The sequence below is a fragment of the Centroberyx affinis genome, unplaced genomic scaffold, assembly GCF_046629955.1.
Source record: "Centroberyx affinis isolate AG114_WGS23_722 - 3 ecotype Tasmania unplaced genomic scaffold, CSIRO-AGI_Caff_v1 ptg000241l_1, whole genome shotgun sequence".
Taxonomy (NCBI): Eukaryota; Metazoa; Chordata; class Actinopteri; order Beryciformes; family Berycidae; genus Centroberyx; species Centroberyx affinis.
This window is the reverse complement of record NW_027278926.1, coordinates 160,024-180,023: the sequence shown is the minus strand read 5'-3', so window position 1 is coordinate 180,023 and position 20,000 is coordinate 160,024. Positions and strand designations below refer to the sequence as shown.

At 40.2% G+C, this 20,000-nt stretch overlaps 2 protein-coding genes across 5 annotated transcripts in view; both read left to right on the top strand.

The window, feature by feature from the left end:
* The first annotated feature begins 145 nt into the window (after positions 1-145).
* Positions 146-16,980, top strand: umad1 (UBAP1-MVB12-associated (UMA) domain containing 1). The gene is made up of 4 exons (XM_071543913.1): positions 146-303; positions 1,120-1,210; positions 9,381-9,466; positions 13,250-16,980. The coding sequence occupies exons 2-4, from the start codon at positions 1,129-1,131 to the stop codon at positions 13,529-13,531; spliced, it is 450 nt and encodes a 149-aa protein (XP_071400014.1). The 5' UTR covers positions 146-303; positions 1,120-1,128; the 3' UTR covers positions 13,532-16,980.
* A 501-nt stretch (positions 16,981-17,481) lies between these two features.
* glcci1a (glucocorticoid induced 1a) overlaps positions 17,482-20,000 on the top strand; it is a 34,090-nt gene continuing 31,571 nt past the window's right edge. For all 4 annotated transcript variants that reach the window (XM_071543901.1, XM_071543884.1, XM_071543892.1 and 1 more), the window contains exon 1: positions 17,482-18,224. In XM_071543901.1, coding sequence (XP_071400002.1) covers positions 17,870-18,224 — 355 coding nt within the window. In that variant the 5' untranslated portion in view covers positions 17,482-17,869. The remainder of the gene's footprint in view (positions 18,225-20,000) is intronic.

Below are 20,000 nucleotides of genomic sequence, written 5' to 3'. Positions count from 1 at the left end.
ACAACATCCTGTTCGACGGGGAACATAACGACGGCGATTAGTTCCTCGACTCGTTCCAGATCGACGTAACTCACAACGGAACTGTAGGCGGTACTTTTACGTTTCTACACGGACACGGGCGATACGAGGATCAGTGACGTCAGATATCACAACCATAACAATACACGGAATTCGCGCTAGCCAAAGATTAATTATACCAAGTTATGTAATAGCTGAGCGAAAGTAAATCCTAATAGAACCATACTGAACTGAAAGTAAGACTCTATGAAACCGTGCTGAACTTCATGACAAGGCATAACGACAGTAAGTCCGTGTCATTTTACCCACGTTAGCGGACGTTATGCTGCATTCATGTCTTTTGGGAATAACTGTTGGAATGTCTTGTGGTTAAAAGGGTTGAGGTTAACCAGGGTTCACGTTAGAAGCCGTCAAGACGCACAAAAAGAGGTTTTCTGGAGGTTTTTTTGGGTTCTCCTGACCAGCTTCTAAACACTTAACACCTAGGTCCGGATACATAAATTCAAGTCAGGAAACCAAGCTTCGCAATGTCAACCACAAACCAAAAATCCAGTAATGTGCTCCTGCCATGGCCTTTTAAGAGTTGTAGTCACAAAATGAATTATGTGATTAAAAACGTTAATTTTGTTGGTTTTATTCGAAATGAATACGTACTCTTGACTACAGGTATGTCCTTATTGGTGTCATTCAGAGAAACCTGGGTCCACCGAGCTGAAGTGTACAGTATTTTCTAGTAACGATAGTACTTATCAGCTGAAAGCTCGGGTGAATGGTATTTCAAGAAGAACGTTAGAATGCACGGTTTTCCCATGTGACATGAATGTAGCATTAACGTTAAGCTACTGTAGCTACCTACTACTAGTTTGCATGTTAATATAGAACCTCCTTGGTTTGCATCTGTGGCATCTGAGAGCAAAACTACTACAATTAAACAAGGCAGTTCTATCTTCATCTGCCATTGAGCTCTTCTAACACTGTCATTGAGGGGTAATTGCATCTGTTCCACATTTTAGCCTGAAGAGTTGGAGACTTGTCAGCTGACAGTTATTTGCTGTGTAATGACTGTCAGTCTAACATGTACTTTTTTTCCCCTGCTGACAGACCAGAATCATGTTCAGTTTCCTTGGACTCCGTAAAGACTCGAAGAAGTCGACATCCGAGAGGGAAACAGATGGAGGCTTCGTTATCATTGGTGAGAGTTGTCACTTTTGGCCTATGGAGTAGAGATCCTGTTAATTTCTGTATTTGGCCGGTAGAGTCATCCAACTGAAGAACCATCGTTTTACATGGCACCTTTTCTGAATCATAAGGATCCACTCTTCAGTTTAGCATACATATAATCCACTCAGCAGCCCTCGTTTCAATAAAATGTCAAGTTTTAGAATCTCTTTACCTGTTATTCCCACAGTCTTCTTCCACCAAAACACACTGCGGGGGACCTCAGGGAGCAGTGTGAACCAATAGTGAAAGTTAAGATCTCTTGAAATAACGTGCTGCTTTGTGTATTGGTTGCATGGTGAATTAAGGAGCGGTTCATAATAATTCAAAAAAGGTCTTGAGATATAGTTTATGACATATGTGACTGTGTCAGTAAGCAAGGCCACATTATACCGCCAGATTCTTGAATGGAGTTTGGTGTAATGTTCACTCTATATAAGACACATATGGGGACTGACCAACCACATGCCAAATCTACTTAAGTGATCATTAGTGATGCTATTGAACAATTTGGTTATTTCAAGCTAATCTTTTCATTGAACTTTGATTAATTACTGACCCAATGACTTGTGGAATGAATGAGTCTTTGTGAGACTTTTCATGTTGTGAAACTGGACACCTACTGGCATTCAGAGACATGAGATCCGGAATAACACAGGTGAAATATTTCATGAAAATGTATAATTGTTATATTGTATTATAAACAGGGTTCAGAGGGCATTGTTGAGGGCTTTACAGACATGTTTTGGCTGCAGGGGGAATAAGTCAAACCCAAAGTATTAATACAGTAAGATTAGGTTGACTAACTGTTGTGCTCCTTGTCACATGATTGTCCTTCACTGTGTAAAGCGGTTCACTTTTTTGTGATAGAATCTGAATGTCATGGCTTTCACAATTTCCTCGGACAGTGTGACTTTGTTTCATAACGCAGTGGATCTCGTTTTTTCTGGTTTTCCATATTGATGTTACGCGTAAATCGGCTAATTGATGTTTCAAGTTCATATCTTTGAGTTTCTCTAATTATCACTATGTTTTATATCAGTGATTCTCAACCTTTTTCATATCAAGGACCCCTAATTTAGTCCACATTAGAACCACGGACCCCCATTTGATGAGATTTTGTTTCTCAGACCCGAATCTAAGAATATTTGTATTGTTAGATATGATTTTGTCCAGAATTCCATGACTGTCTGTATTGTAGGTAGAGAGATAACAGAGAAACTATGATCAGAACAGTCATTCTTCTACATTCTCTAATTGTGTTCACTTCTTGTACATGAAATAATGCTGAAGTTTAACAATTCATCAATTTGCTGGGGACCCCCTGGAACCCCCTCAAGGACCCCCGGTGGTCCCCGGACCCCACGTTGAGAACCCCTGTTTTATATGATGTTGCCTGCCTAGTAACACAAGTGTAATGGTGGCAAAATTCAAAGAATGACATCAATCATTCTTGATGGCAGTTGGGCATAACTAGCTTCCCCATTGCATAACAGTGAAAAGGAATGCGTATGTAATATGGCTTTTATTCCAGCGTTTGCACAATATTTGCAAGGTATACACAGCTTTGGAGAAATATATCCTCCCACGTTTGTATGTCCAAGGGATCAGAGTTGAGCTAAAATCCAAAAATTCCCTGCGGGTCAAGGTTCACAATAAGGAAAATGTTATTTTAGTTTGGGAATCCCCCTCTTCCTTCTCCCAGTAAAGTGCAGTATAATGTCCTCTTTATCCTGTGGCTTTAATTGGGAGAGCCGGTGGAGCTGACACAGATGGTCAGGAGCTGCATGTTATTGTTGGCAGAGGAGGCCAAGTGTCAGAGCCAGGCTTTCTCTTCCAGATCAAGGCGACCAACTGAGCTCACAGACGCTCGGCGTAAACACCCTGCTCTCTATTTAATCGTGTTCTCTGATCAAAGACGGCCTCGCGCTCAGCAGCACGCTGGCGGAGGAGCCGATGGTTCACGCAAACCCAAACACGTCACTGACTAGCCATCCGAAATGTAGTATGATCAATTGCGCTCGCCTGAAATCAGGATTCACTGGAGTAGATCCTGACTGCAAATGCAACCGCGACTGGAGCCAAGCTCTCCACAAGGAACAATTAGGAAGCACTATTGTTTGTCACAGTGGTTTGGAAATGAAAGGAAAATTCCACACTGTTAGTTATAGGGCTGAACGATTTTGAAAAAATATCTAATTGCGATTATTTTGACTGATATTGCAATTGCGATATGATTTGCGATATTAGAGGGAGTGATCATTTTTACATCATTATTCTCATTGTCATTGAAAAACGTATTCAAATGATTATGGTGTGATTTTTGCGGGGATCTTTACCAAACAAAGATGTTTTCTTAAGTCTGTAGAATATGATGTGTAGGCCAGGACATCTCTGCAGCACCACAATATTTCATTTAAAATGGTATTTTGACACATTTCACCTTTAACAAATATTGCGCCTCCTGCGATTTGAAAATTGCCGTAGGCCATACTGCGATTTCGATACAATTTTGATTAATTGTTCAGCCCTACTGCATTGCATTCTGGTTTATTGAGGCTACTGTCAGTGGAGAAATTAGTATCACATGTGAATCTCGTGTCATCATGACATCACATCATCTTCATTTGTCCAGTTATCCACAGGAATAAGAAAAATACACCCCCAAACAACAAAAGGGACCCAGAATGCAAGGTACATCACAAATAGCTGTTTTTGTGTTAATGTGTTTTAGGCTGGATTTGTCCTTTAATGCAAGGCTAATCATATTGTAGGTTTTCTTTTTCACTCACGTTGCCACTGGCAACAACTGAACAGAGCAGATGCACGTGCAAAGCCGAGCCGATGGTCCCATGCAGGACTAAATAACAGGTGGATGGCTCTTCGCGGCGTCGAGCTGGCATAGACCGAGCCGGGGCTGTGGAAAATCCCAGCAGGGTGGGGAGGCTGGCAGGCAGCTCCTCCGTGGCAATGCCCCCTCTCCTCCATCTCCATTTGGTAATCCAGGCAGAAAGAAAATACTCCTGGGGAGGAAGGCTTTGACAAAAACAATCTGCGGCATCGGCTCTTGACACTAGGTGGAGAAATGAGTCCCTTTTGTAAGGAGTTGTGGAGCTGGAAGGTTTGTGACACGTTTGAGCTCTGAGATGCTTCATGGTAGACAAAGATTTTCTAAGCTATGAAAAGTGTCTCTCTTCACACTATTTGCACACCATATGAATTACTTTTTTTTGTTGTTGGGTGAACTACTCATTTGTGACTACTTAAAAATATATTCTACAGACTTAAGAAAACATCTTTGTTTGGTACAGATCCCCGCAAAAATCACACCACAATCATTTGAATACGTTTTTCAATGAAAATGAGAATAATGATGTAAAAATGATCATTCCCTCTAATATCGCAAATCATATCGCAATTGCAATATTAGTCAAAATAATCGCAATTAGATATTTTTTCAAAATCGTTCAGCCCTACTTAAAAATGCATCCTCTGTCAAATGAAATCAATTAAAGAGGTAATCCTGTTTTTTTTAAGCGATCATCAGCGATAGAGTAGCAAAAGGGACATTAATTTCTATGAAAATGTTGCGGATTATTACTTTAAGAAGGGATTAGTGTTAATATTGGCCTTACTGTTTGTGTGTAAGTAATGTTGGGAACTAGGGATAAGCCTAAGTGTTGGTACAGGGTAGTGGAAGTGACTCTAGCTGTATTTGGTGTTGAAAGAAATCAGTGTTGAGCCTTCTGGAGGTGTCATGGGCCTAATTCAACAATACATCTGTGATGGTATAGGTACCCACTTGATAACCCCAGTGACATACTCCTGGGGTGGACTGAGCGCTTTTTCCTTTAACATGCAAAAACGAATGCAAAAGTTAAGATTATGTTGAAATTGGAGCTGCTTGGTGGATCACTTGTACACTGAACGTACCTGTGGATCCTAACGATTCAGAAAGATCTTGTGAGATGTTCTACACAAGACGTTTGCGGATTTAAAAACTGGCCAAGGGTAACGGTTTAGATGGAGTTTGGCACGACGTTCTCTCCATACAAGAGCAGAGGTCATGAATTGGGGAATAGGCCTGACCGCAGCTGCTGCTCTCTGGAGCAGTGGGTTTGCTGAAGTCATGAGCAGCTGTTCCTCTTTCAGGGTGCAGGACTCTCCTCAGACCATGGACCCGCATGTGCTTGGTGGAGTACGACTGCTTTTTTAAATCTCAGCCCTACTCTTTCACATATAAGCACTGCTAATTCACATAATTTCTTCTATTTGTACTTTGCAAAGTGCATGTCAGTTAGAAACTAAGGTTTGACTGATTTTAGAAGGCTGATAGTAGGGTTGGGCTGGTTACACCGGTTTGACGACTGCACCGGTATTTGTCATTATCAGTTGATCTGGCAAATTAAAAAGTAGCCCATGCCAACATCAGCTATCTGTGCTGACACCAAATGTATGAAGTTGTATTGTACTGGTAATATGCAACATGAAAACGTGATAAATATGTTTATATATGTTAATAAACGGAGCACTGCATGGCTATAATGGCTACTGAGTTCTTCTATTCATATAAAACGGACTGCTGTTGTTCAGGAGCAGCTTGTGTTCACCACTCGGTGGTCAAAGTCGGTATTACTGGTGTAGGCCTAAACCACTATTCAGCCATATATCAAACCGGTTGTAAATTTTTTACACCAGTCCGACCTTAGCTGGTAGTACCGATATTTTTTGTATTGAATTTGCTGATTGCCGTTATTTTATGGTATTTAATATCTGTAAATTGTCAAAATTCCCCAAAATTATAAGTATAAAGTGTCCCCCCCCTTTCCTGACAAGACAAAATCAAACAAAAATCTTAAGTAAAGCAACGTATGTTACATGCTGGCCAGTTATGAGCATCCTAGTAAATATATAAAATAAAATAAAAAGCCACTAATAGCTCACTACTACAGTACAGTGTGACAACTAAACTTACTGCTAACATACAGTTAGCAAGGCCTACTACACTCACATTACATCCTCAGCAAAGGCCACTAACGACCAACAATCTACATGCAAACCTAAATCAGACAATAAAATGACGTGACTTACCTTATCAGGAAATCAGGGAACTTAAAATAAATCTTCTAGCTAACCAAATCTGAATCTTCTTCTAGCTAGCAAATGCAAATCCTCTACTAGCTAGCCAAATGCGAATCCTCTACTAGCTAACCAAATGTGAAAAAACGTGAATCCTCTACTAGCTATACAAATGTGAATCTTCTAGTAGCTAACCAAACACTTCCACAAGCAATTTGCATTGTAGAGAAATGTGAAATAGAAAAAACAATCTTTTAATACAGCTGCAGTGAAAACTAGCATCAGCAGGAGCATTAGCTGGCCTATAAAGGTTGCTACCACAGGCATTTCAGACACGGCAGTTCAACAAGTTCCTAATAAAGATAGTTAGCTACTTTTCAATGTTCTTTACCTAGTGCACAATAGAGGAAGTGTATATCAACAAAATCACTTATGAAGAAGTAGGCTTACTGTTGACCTGAAATGCATATCATAATAAAGCAGAGGATTGTGCTTATGTATTCATGGTTTACAGGGGTTATCCCTCGCTCTGCTAAAGGGTTTACTGAATGAGAAGGTAGACTCCTACACGCTTTAAGGCCTATTGAGTGGCTGTCCTGTGTCTCTGAGCTCAAAGACAAGGCTATACAGAACATGCTGACAGAAAGTATAAGCTTAGTTTACATTGCATGATTTATTTGCGCTGCAGATGGCCTTGTCCTGGGGAAATATGAAGGCTACTACTTGCTCTTGAGTATGTTTTCTGCTGTACTGCGGCCTTGCCAAGAATTGCGTCACAGCTGTGGGTGGAGATGTAGTTATAAACTGTCAGGAAATGTTTGAGGCTCTATTTTGGATCTGTTTAGAGAACCGAGGGCCATGGCCATCTGCCATGTAGCCTATATGCTTTTATTGTGTTTTGTGTTCCATGCCAAGTTATTGTTATTTTGTCTTCCAGGAAGGACCACAACAGACATAATTGTTTTAAGTAGGACTTTCTTGTTTTATCCTCTAGGGTCAAATATACGTTTTTATCATGTATTTTTCTATTTCTCAAATAAAATCATATATATATAGGCAGTAATAACAGAATAAACACGACAGACACTTGGCGAGTTGCATTTACATTATGGATGCCAAAAAATAAGGGGGAGAAGAGCTGCTCACTAAGCCTAGATAACAGCATTACCTTGTCACTTTCCCCTCCCATCACCGCCTCTACTAACTCACTATTTCAGCCACTTGACAAGAGGGATCTAATTAATTGGCTCAGCGAAAGCAACCTGCCGCCAAGCCCCAAACAAAGCCTTAAAATAGGTAGGGCAGGACCTTGACTAAGAGTAAACGTCAAGCGAGACGATTTTCTTATTTGCCATCAGTAGCCGCTGCTTTAACTGCTGTTAAAATGTGGTGAATGTGGTGGAAGTGTCGTATTAATTTGAACAATGTGCGGTTCACCCCAGTTGTCCTTCCAGTAACAGGATGCAAGTGAAACGGGGACAACATACAACCAGCTCAGACTGATTTGGAGGCACGCTCTCTCCGGAGCAAAACACTCATTACGGTGAAATTGTGTTGCTAATTCCCAGGAGCCCTAATGCTTTCTAATCCATTAATGTGATCAGAAAACCACTTGTTAAGCACAGATAATCCTCCCCCATTGACCTGGTTTGTGCTGAGGGGAAAAAAAAAAATACTGTGAATCAATTATCAGTGTCAGAGCACTGGGTTTGCTGGAATAAGCATGTTTTAGAAGTTAAAGCTGCACTAGGCAAGATTTTTATGTTAGGATCCAGCTGCCTAAATCACAAAGTGGGGCCGCAGTAGAGAACAGTGTCCCATCCTTACTAATTGAGACGCCGTAGATCCACCCTGTTTGCCCAAATTAAATTCTGGGTATGGACACTTCTCCCCACAGGATGTGACAAATTGGAACTTAAGAGTGAAATCCAATCTGTCTCCTAAACAGCAGTGAGCAGCAGAGAAAGCTGGAACTCACCAACATCAGATCTTTTTTCTCTCTCTTCTCTTTTGGTATAAAGCATCACAGAGCGACCGGGTTGGTAAACATGAGCGCGCTGTGTGCAGTTTACAGGATTTCTGGGTATTGAAGTTCAAATAGTTGTCAATCGGTTAGCCTATAGTGTAGCTTTAACTGTAGAGATGCTTTCGTAAATTTTACAATTTAATTTTTTTCAACAACATAACTTTGTAATACATTCAGTGTGAAATACCAAAATACAAAAGTTTGCATGTCGTCCATTTTTATACCCTCCCCGACGTACATAAACAAACGGCAAAATAGATCAAAGATGTAAACATAAACACACATACATTCATACAAACAAATAGACGTATATATTAGTCACGGTTGTCTATAGCCAATCTACATTGTAATTTGGTTTGACTAAGAATCAGTTATGGAATAGTACACAGTTTAAGCGTTTTCATATATGTCAGAAACGGTTGCCATGTCTTATAAAATGTACCTGTAGAGCCACTTTACACTTGATTCATAAGTATACTTCATAAGTATAAGGCGTCTAGCAATTAAGGAAGCAAAAGCAATAGCATTCGAGTAATGACTGGGAAGGAGCATGTCCTCTGGTACTACTCCGAAAATTGCAATCAAAGGGGAAGGGGTAAATTTGACTCCAAAAACCTCAGAAAATGTATCAAATATAGATGTCCAATAATTATTAAAGATTTGGACAAGGACAAAAAAGTATGAATGAGGGACCTTGTTACTGTCTTACATCTGTTGCATAAGGGATCTGGCCCCTGGACAAATCTTAGCCAACTTTTCTTTGGATAGATAAAGGAGATGTAAGGCCTCGAATTTTAGGAGGCCATGTCTAGCACAAATTGAGGAAGAATGCACTCTTTGAAGAATGGACTGCCAATTGTAATCTGTTATTCCAGACGCCAAATCATCTTCCCACTGGGATCCAATAGTGGGAAGAGAGGGAGAATGCACTTTGATTACTCCTCTGTTGTGCGCGTTGCTTTCGTGAAATTTCAGCAAACTATATACCCATTTTGCCCCTGTCTGTAACGATGCCTTTTTTTTTTTGTTGTTTTTTTAGGAGAGACTCTCGAGGAGCAGAGGCGGAAGATCCAGGCCATGAACATCGTGCAGCCGTCGACCAACGTCGTCGTGCAGCCGTCGAAGGTGATTTCCTTTAGGTTCTCAGTTCATCATATACATTTTAGCCCACGACATTGCAGTGAGCGGTGCGGAACTCGACCTCAAAGCGAGAAGGAACAGAGAACATATTGTACACAAGCGAGCACAACTGCTTCGACACTAGTGGCTGCGTGCGTCCCAGCTGGCCTTGTCCTGCATGGTTCATACAGTACAGGCTGCACCGCTGTGATGCTGACAGGTGCTGGGTGGCCAGGGGCCGAGCCAGCGGGCCAAAATGTGCCAGTGCCATTCACCCATGCTGGCTTCAAAACCCCGGGGGCCGGGGGCATATGGAGCCTCAAAAGAGCACTACTGGGCTTCTGATTATTGTTGTTGCTTTATAAGCCTTGATGTCTCCTGTGTTAACTGTTTGCATTCTAATTAAGGGCATTGTTGGAAAATGGCAGCTGTGTGTGTGTGTGTGTGTGTGTGTTCGGTCCATACGGCATCATGGAGCTACCGCATGTCACACAGTTAGTAAAACGTAGAGTGTGCCCATCCCTCTCATTTTGTTCATATGGTGCAACAGGAAACACTGAGACGCAGCAACATGGAAATCTCGAGCCAAAACTGACATGTAGATCATACACCAGCTGCCACACACACACACACACACACACACACACACACACACACACACAGCATCATGAGCATAATAGAGTTTGGGGCCACAATGCAGCCAAATGGAAAGATTTTCTGCTTATCTTCATAATTTAGCCTAGTGTTTTACTCGTTCTGATAAACGTTTGTGGGAAAATCACGTGCTGTTGACAGAAGTGTTGTACCCTAACTACCACCATCACAGTGGTAGTTAAGATAGGTGTAGCGGCTTTGGTTCTTAGAGACGGTAACTATGTGTTGGAGAGCATAACACAAAACAAGATAGCTGGTACAATCTCCCTGTGGTCCAGTCCCAAAGGAAACCTCTGCCTCTTAATTGCAGAGGAATGAGCGTTTCCCGCAACAACATCGCCTCTGCATTTAGTCTCACATTTGCCTTTAATTACACGTTAAAGCACAACAAAGTCTCAAATTTGCCACTCTGGATAAAGCTAACAACTAGGCCTGCACTGCTCTATGACAAGTACAGGCTATAAGAAAAGATTCTTTATTTCTAAAATTGGTAAAGGCGAGAGCATTGCTTTTTTTTGTGTGTAAACCTGAAGCACATCACATCAACATATGAAACAACCTCAACCTCATATCCACGGAGAAGAGACTTTGCTTTTCTCTATGGAGCTGAAGAGTGAGGGAAAACACACAGCTGTCTTTCCCCCACCAACCGCTCTGCCAAGATTGTTCTGATTAAGTTCAATGTCTTTCAGTGTCTTTTTTTTTTTTCCCCCCCATACGCCCCAGCTATGCAAGCGTAGTATCACTGTACAGTCACTGCTGTAGTGTGTGTGAAGGCGTGTTGTGCGTCTGCGTTACAGTACACAGTTAACAGTTGTACACGGTGCAGCTGTCAATGGTAATGGTGGGGACTGCACCCATGCAACTTCCTTCCTTAGGATGTTACAGAAGTGCAGGGCGAGTGTTTACGCACTCAAACCTGTTCTCATCTGTATTGCTGCACAGTGTCACTGTTGTTTTTTGACTTTGATATCAGTACTAAGTTAAATATCTACAAATTCAATGTTACTATGATACCATGGCAAACAAGAAGAACCATCAAGCACTGCCGCAGAACAAAAGTCAAAAGATACTTGACAGCTTTGCAGCAACTTGTTTTGATGTTTGTTAGATGTTTGTCTTTGTCAGCTCTGGAGGTGAAATAGTTCCATATTTGGCTCCTGGCACCAGTTTGTCAACCAGTTTAGGTGAACTGGGATCCAGTTCGAGACGTGGTGGACTGTTGGATGCTGTCGTCATGGTTTCAGCTCTTCTGACTCTGACCGCTGCAGTCCAAGTACAGTCAAGAGCCAGGCTGACACTCTGTCTATTACAATCCTACTTCTTCTTTTTTACTGTTCTAATCCACATGCATACACCCTCCAGAGATGAAGATGAAACAGAATTACAGTATCGAGTGTTTGTAAAATTCAATATTGAATTCAATCCTTTACAACGGTATCGAAGTAATATCAAAATTTCAGTTATTATGAAAACGCTACACTTTACAATTAGGGTACACTAAGTTAAGGGTTAGTTAATGCTTAATAAGGGTTAGTTGATGCTTAATAAGGGTTAGTTGATGCTTAATAAGGGTTAGTTGATGTTTAATAAGGGTTAGTTAATGCTTAATAAGGGTTAGTTGATGCTTAATAAGGGAATAAGGGTTAGTTAATGCTTAATAAGGGTTAGTTGATGCTTAATAAGGGTTAGTTGATGCTTAATAAGGGTTAGTTGATGCTTAATAAGGGTTAGTTGATGTTTAATAAGGGTTAGTTAATGCTTAATAAGGGTTAGTTAATGCTTAATAAGGGTTAGTTGATGCTTAATAAGGGAATAAGGGTTAGTTAATGCTTAATAAGGGTTAGTTGATGCTTAATACGGGTTAGTTGATGCTTAATAAGGGTTAGTTGATGTTTAATAAGGGTTAGTTAATGCTTAATAAGGGTTAGTTAATGCTTAATAAGGGTTAGTTGATGCTTAATAAGGGTTAGTTGATGCTTAATAAGGGTTAGTTGATGCTTAATAAGGGTTAGTTAAGGCTTAATAAGGGTTAGTTGATGCTTAATAAGGGTTAGTTGATGCTTAATAAGGGTTAGTTAATGCTTAATAAGGGTTAGTTAATGCTTAATAAGGGTTAGTTGATGCTTAATAAGGGAATAAGGGTTAGTTGATGCTTAATAAGGGAATAAGGGTTAGTTAATGCTTAATAAGGGTTAGTTGATGCTTAATAAGGGTTAGTTGATGCTTAATAAGGGTTAGTTGATGCTTAATAAGGGAATAAGGGTTAGTTGATGCTTAATAAGGGAATAAGGGTTAGTTAATGCTTAATAAGGGTTTGTTGATGCTTAATAAGGGTTAGTTAATGCTTAATAAGGGTTAGTTGATGCTTAATAAGGGTTAGTTAATGCTTAATAAGGGTTAGTTAATGCTTAATAAGGGTTAGTTGATGCTTAATAAGGGTTAGTTAATGCTTAATAAGGGTTAGTTGATGCTTAAGGGAATAAGGGTTAGTTGATGCTTAATAAGGGAATAAGGGTTATTTGATGCTTAATAAGGGTTAGTTAATGCTTAATAAGCATTAACTAACCCTTAATTAACAGTTAACTAATGTGTAATTTACTAATGGTGTTCATGTTAACTAAGGTATTAATTTATACATTATTTAATAGTCATGTTTATAAACTATTAAATGTATAAATTAATACCTTAGTTAACATGAACACCATTAGTAAATGATTACCAGACACATTAGTTAACTGTTAATTAGTTAGTGACCCTTATTGTAAAGTGTTACCAACCAAGTGTTACCAAGTGTTACCAATGCTACTGTGTTGCTTTCCCCACAGCTAATTACAAATTGGTGATTTCCGACAGCGTGAATAGTGGAATAGAGAAGTTTTCACACACAGGCTACAACCATGGGCAACCACTCCCACGTCTCAACCACACCGACAAGCAACATCAAGTTTGAATGCCATCATAGTGCATCGCAGTACACCCCAGATATAATCAATATATGGGAAACCCTGTATAGTCATATCTGAATCAAACATTAACCATAACCACTGTGACTAAATAACTGAATGTGGGTGTGAATGTCGTATGTGAAAAGAGTCCATTTCAGCCCTGTATACTGTCTCCTCTTCTTCACAGCCATCCTATACGATCCCAGCTCAACCCACTGCGGCTCCGCTCCCTGCGGGTTACCCTGCCATGGCGCCGGTGGCGGGGCCCCCGGCGGCGGCGGCGGACGCTGCCCCGTCCCTCCCGGATCTCCTCGGGGACGTCCCCTTCACCCTGGCGCCGCACGTCCTGGCCACGCAGACGGGGTTCCCCCTGATCCCCGATGTGCTGCTGTCCCGGGACATTAACTATAATCTGGCCAGTTTCCAGTATGACTTCACCCTGGAGAACTCTGTGCTCTGTGACCTGTAGGCCCCCCTGAGTTTCAGCATCGGGACTGTCACCGTACGTTCACACTGTGAGCAGCTTGGTTGATGGGTCGCTCTTCTCTGACCGATTGTGGGCGGGGCCAAAGGCTCTGATCCAATCTGTGTGATGGTCTGTAGCTACGTTTTGAACAGGCAAATCTTGTAGTTTTTTCTGCTTTGGTATTGCCTTTCATAACGTTACATCGTTTTGATGAGCTAACATAGTTAGCAAGCAAGCAGTAATTAGGTAGCGTTAATTTGAAATAAACATTTCATAAAAAGTTTCTTAGATGTTTATGCCTGTAGTCTTTCAAGTAAAAGTTGGGAAGCTTCGAATGGCTGGAATCAACTTCTCGTCTATTTTGCACTTAACCAGGCAAAACTATTCTTCGCGAAATGAAATCACATCGGTAGGGAAACAAGGAAGCGTGGAAATCTGCTGAGGAATCCGTTGACAGCTGATGAAAAGTGAAAATTCCACATATCAGCCGAGATTCCCTGGTTGCTCAGCTCTATAGGAAATGAATGACTTGTTGATCATGTTGCTCGCAGTGTGAACGCACAGTTTGGGCAATTGTTGCTCTTCACTTTCATCGTAGACTGTAGTTAAACATGCGCCTGGTTACGATCAGCCAGGACAACGCGGCTGCCAGGTGTTTATGGCACACTGTAGGTACAGCATGCCGTGATTAGGACGCCAAAATATGAAAGGTTAAGGGAATATTGACATTTTATTTCATATGCTGAAGTCGACCCGGTGCAGTCAGCTGGCTGTTGTCCGGTACAGGGTGTCATTTTAAAGGGTAGTTGCGGCTTTCTTCGGGAAGTTTGAGGACGTGGCACCAACATGAAAACGCAATATCTGCCTATCGATATATTGACGAGCATATTAATTGACATATTAAGTGCTTAGACGAGGAATTATGCAGAAGAAATGCCTACCTCCCAACCAGTTAAAATCAAGTCTTCACCAGAGCCATCGCATGAAAAGTACGAATTCATGTCAAGTCTCTCGACTCATTTGCTTAAGTAGGAACTGTAACACATGAAGGTTTGTATGACTATTTTTACAATTTGCTGGTCTACTTTGATTTGATACGACTGATACATTTCTAACATTATTACGTGTAGCAGAAGCACTTCTTACAACAAACCGTTTTGAAACATAGTACTGTATATTTCCCTACCCACGATTGTCATGTTTGAATTTTACCCCCCTGAATGTGGCCTTACTTTTTGATCCAGCATGACCAGAGTTTTCTATCAGCATCAGTTTACTTTATTTATTCTGCATTAGCATTAGTCATGAATTTGCTCAGTATACATTTTGTTAGGGATGGGATGATATGCTTACTGATACGATTCGATGCGATAAGTAGGGCTGAACGATTTTGAAAAAAATATCTAATTGCGATTATTTTGACTGATATTGCAATTGCGATATGATTTGCGATATTAGAGGGAATGATAATTTTTTACATCATTATTCTCATTTTCATTGAAAAACGTATTAAAATGATTATGGTGTGATATTTGCGGGGATCTGTACCAAACAAAGATGTTTTCTTAAGTCTGTAGAATATGATGTGTAGGCCAGGACATCTCTGCAGCACCACAATATTTCATTTAAAATGGTATTTTGACACATTTCACCTTTAATAAATATTGCGATTTGAAAATTGCATTAGGCCATATTGCGATTTCGATAAAATTTCTATTAATTGTTCAGCCCTAGCGATAGGCGATATGGGGTTCAAGATACAATGTAATAAATAAAAGTTCAATTGTAATAAAGTCTAACTGTGCAGAATTATGTTTATTTCTGAGCCACAAATCTTTCTAGCGATGTCATTGGCTCGCTAGAGTGTAAACAACAATTTAAAAATGTCATTACAAAGTGACAATAATATAATCTGGATGGAGAGCTTGTGAAACTGTGATGGTCAAGCGTCTCATTTGTGATTACTACAGCAGAATAAAATGGAGCTAATATCACGATTCATTTTTCTGCCCCGCGATACGTATCGTCACATTTTTGTATCGCGATATATTGATTATCGATATATCGTCCCGTCCCTATATTTTATAGCGCATCAGATCTGTCTCTCTTCTGTGGTATTCCACTGAATGTGAAGTCACTTTTTCTATGTTTTGTTCAATTTTCGGGGAGATTCTACTGTATGAAACAATCCCAATCTCATGAACAATACTGGGGATTTCACCACACCGTTCATTCATCTGTAGTTCTTATTTTTGAATGCTGTTTTTCTGTGCATGCTAATTTTGAATTATGTTTTCCACAGATTTCTGTAAGGTTTGCTGAATTAGTGGGTGTCCTTTTATGTTGTTTACGATGTGTATTGCATATGTGGCTGGGGGTGATGTCCTATTTTTGTTTTGTAAGGGTTATCTTTTTAATAAGTAGCGCACATAGGACATCATTTTGTTATTTTTAAGAGGAAATATGTTTGCTTAGAGTTATGAATTTACCCATGAGTCTACCAAGTATTTGCGCCTTTCTTTTGTCCATTATCAAAGTAGGTCTTCTCTGAACATGCTGTGCCTTTTTAATATACAGTACAAATACCTTTTTAAATGGTAAATACGTTTACTCCCTGTCTTTCGTTTGTGTGATGAATTGGTTGTGACTGTGGACAACAAACAACAAATAAATTTAATGATTATTATTTGATTTGTGACTGTCTCTATGTAGGTTGTGTGCAAAATGTTTTATCATTGTGTGTGATCACATTAGATCGTTCAGTTACTCTACTGGCATGATTCGTTATCAGAAACAATATTGCCAAAGCAGCATCAAAAATGTAAATTGAACAGTTAATTCATTCAAACCATAGTGAGGTGATAAATTATGTGGTTTGGAAACATGTACTAGTACATAATGATCTTTGTAAGATATTTAGAATAACATTAAGTTGTAATGAGCAGAAATGTAATTTAATTACACACAATGCACTTGATGATACAATTAATGCACTCAGATATACTGTACAATGTAATTCTTATTCCCAACTTTGTATCAACAAACTGGCATATGTTAACGATAATGTGACCTCTATGTGTAGACACAGTTCACCAAGGACAGGTACTCTGTTCATTAGAATGAAGCAGTAACAGAAACTTATTGTGTGTAATGTACAACTGTCACTTTCACCACACTACTGCTTTAAGAAGTTGGGTTAATCCCCACAAAGTTAGATTCCTGTTCTTGGGAAAGGTTCATGTGTATTAATGAAGATAAAAAAAAAAAAGATCCACATTCCCATGCACATTTTGTATTGGTTCATATGCACATACAGTAATGTACATATCCAAAAGACTCAACAGAAACCCTACATTAAATTTGGTGCGAAAAGGGCATAACTGCGTATCAATTTTCTGAATGTTAATCTGTAAAAATTACATGGTTCCTATGATATGTTTTGAATAAAAAAAGAAGCAATCATTAAACTTTTTTTTTTTCTATAATATTTGGAGAAGGTTCCTTGTGCCTCTTTTGCTCTAAACACTCCATATTCACATATTTGTTTTCTTATTTTTTTATTCCTGTATTCTTTCTCATCTTTATATATTGCATACAGTTTGATATTGGTATAATTTTCATTTATTTCATCCTACATACATTTCATTTTTACATGTGTATACATGTATAAGATATTAATGCTATATACTGTTTATATGCATATCTACAATATATGACCTTACTAGCAGCTCTACAGAGGTCACCAACCAATAGCGTGTGCTTAAGTCTCATATGTTTAACCTGCCGCTAATTACTATTGGTGGATGCTTCGATACGTCGAATGAACATCCAATAGTCATATCCAGGAAGTAGCGCAGCACCAATCAGAGAGTAGCTGTAGTGATTTGGTCCCGCCCCTGTCTGTCAGTCAGTGGTTGTTTCAACGGCTGTGCTGTCTTGGAAATCGTGGCCGTGGTAGGGAGTCAGGAGTTACAAGAAAGACAACAAAGGACCAAACCGAGTCAGTAATGCGGTAATAACATATTTTTCCAGCTGAAAATTAGTTCATAACGGTACACGTGTGTTATTAGCATTTGTACTTATCGGCTAAGTAAAAAGAAGAAGTGTTTAACTAACTTTATAGGACTCGCTAACATCGCAAAAATGTAGCAAGCCACTATCTGGGACTGACCACCGTAAATGAACTTAAGAAAACAGCGTTTCATAACTGACAAACTTTGTTCAAAATGTCTGCTGTATACTGACAAACAAAAACTGAAAAGTTAAGTCGCGCGCTATTCACCAGGACTTTGGACCGTTTCACCCACGTACTACATTATCCAACTTCATCAAGTAGTAATCATGTCAGCATCAACATCAGCAGCCAACTCATCCCAGCAGCGGGTTAAACGCAGCGGCTCCCCTCCAGCCTCTTCCTCTGCCTGTAGCAACAACAGCACCACGGTCCGGTTGCAGCCTATCCGCGCCACGGTGCCGTACCAGCTTCTGCGTGGAAATCAGCACAGCCCAACCCGCTCCTCTTCCTCCTCCTTCTCAGTAGCTGGGAGCAACATAGGACCGACGACGTCCCGTTGCTCCAGTCCCGCCAACCCGGGTGGAAGCGGCTCGGAGGGCAGACTGGTCCCCAGGCAGAGACTCTCACCGCCGGACAGCAAGAGCTCACCTGAACGGTCTCCCAATTCGCCTGTTTCCAAAGGTAATGTCATCGTTTGAAGGAAATGGCATTCATCTCTTCTGCATCCATCCTCGTTCAGATAGCTTGATGCTATGCTAGCCCCGAGACGTGTCGTTCTGTCTCGTATAGAGAGAACGTCACGCCAAACACCCTTCACAAATCTGGCAGTTGAATATGTCCTTGATTGTTGGCAAAGATACGTGCACCAAAAATGGGACCCAAGACCTTTTCTGAATCGCCAATAGGCACTTCTCCTTTCGGCATACATATTATACATCAACAAGAACTTCATTTTAATAAAATTACAACTTTTAGAATTGGTTCCCACTGCTCGCTACCGCCCTCCACGGTGTATTTTGGTGGAAGAAGATTGTGGGAATAGCTGGCGGACCAGTTCTAAAGGTGCACATTTTATCGAAATAAGTGCTATTCTGTGGATTTGATATATACCGAATTGTAGAGTGGTTCCTAAGCATTTAAAATAGGTGTAGAGTCATATTTTATGGGTTATGTACTTTCGCTGATAAGCCAGGCCACATTAAAATTGCCAGGTTTGTGAATACGGTTTGGTGTGACGTTCTCTCAGATAGAACGACGGGGCGAGATGCTAGGCTAGCTGGTAGCTCGCTAATTGGGTCATATTCATTGGGATCTGATGCTTAAAACTGAAAAACATCAATAAGGCGCTATATAATCGCCACATTTCCATAACAGATGCTGCAACGACGTTTCAGTTTCTATCGCGACAAGATTTTTTTTTTTAGCACACCATGATATGCTTAGGCTGTTAATGTGTTATTCGTCTGTGTTACAATGGCGATTACAACGGATTAATTTGACATTACAGCAGTTGTTACATTACATTGAAATGATTGTTGTTATGATTATATACGTGGGGATATGGATGCCTGTGTAGTGATGATGCAGCTTCTGTGTCGAAGATAAACACGACTCTTTGATCTACATGAAATGCGCGGATGATTGGCTAGTTTATGAAGGTTTACGATATGTACAGAAAGCGTATTTGTTTATTACATTCTGGTTGTTTACCACCATTGAAATGGAAAGAATTACGTCGTCAGCTGGAAGGTCTATGGCGCCTATGGCAACATTGGGGCCTAGGCAGCCTCCCAGACATAAACAGAGCCCTCTGGGCAAGCAGGCCAGCCTCTGTAATTACATGTATACATATTAAGAAATACAATTTTGCAAACCTGCAAGAGTGAACAAACGGAATGAAACAATGACTGCTATCCCTTTATGGTAGATAATGTATTCCCCTTGCAGGTTCACGATATCTTCTCTGGAGTGTTTGCAATCCAGCCAACATCCAGCCGTTGTCATGTTGCCACAGTGGGTTTATTATTCAGCTACATTGCTACTACATATTTTGGAGATAAGATGTCAGCACACATTTTTTTTAGACCAAGCACAACCTCTTTGCTTTGCATCTCCTCACTCAATCAAAAGTGGTTGCTCGAGGGCATTTCACTGGGTGTGTTCTAGGGTCAAGCGTCAGAGCAAATTCTCTGTTTGTTTTGCATTATTTGTTTATCTAGACATATGTTATATTTGATCATTTTCGTCATTTCATTTAATATAATCCGTAATTATATGTCTGGAGACATAATCCTGAAATTATGATTTAATCTTGCAAGCTAGCGAGCTAATTGGCTACAACTATTTGGATGTGATGGAATAGTTTAGCCTAGCAGTGATAGAGCTAGCAGCTAAAACGTTTTAGGCTACTTCAGGTACACCAGGAAGACCTGGCACATTCCTCCATGCATTATTTCC

Bases quoted from the DNA above. Each gene is read 5' to 3' on its own strand.
- umad1 (XM_071543913.1), top strand. From the start codon at position 1,129: ATGTTCAGTTTCCTTGGACTCCGTAAAGACTCGAAGAAGTCGACATCC. The intron at 1,211-9,380 runs GTGAGAGTTGTC...TTGTTTTTTTAG, and splicing joins TGGAGGCTTCGTTATCATTG to GAGAGACTCTCGAGGAGCAG. The intron at 9,467-13,249 runs GTGATTTCCTTT...TCTTCTTCACAG, and splicing joins TCGTCGTGCAGCCGTCGAAG to CCATCCTATACGATCCCAGC.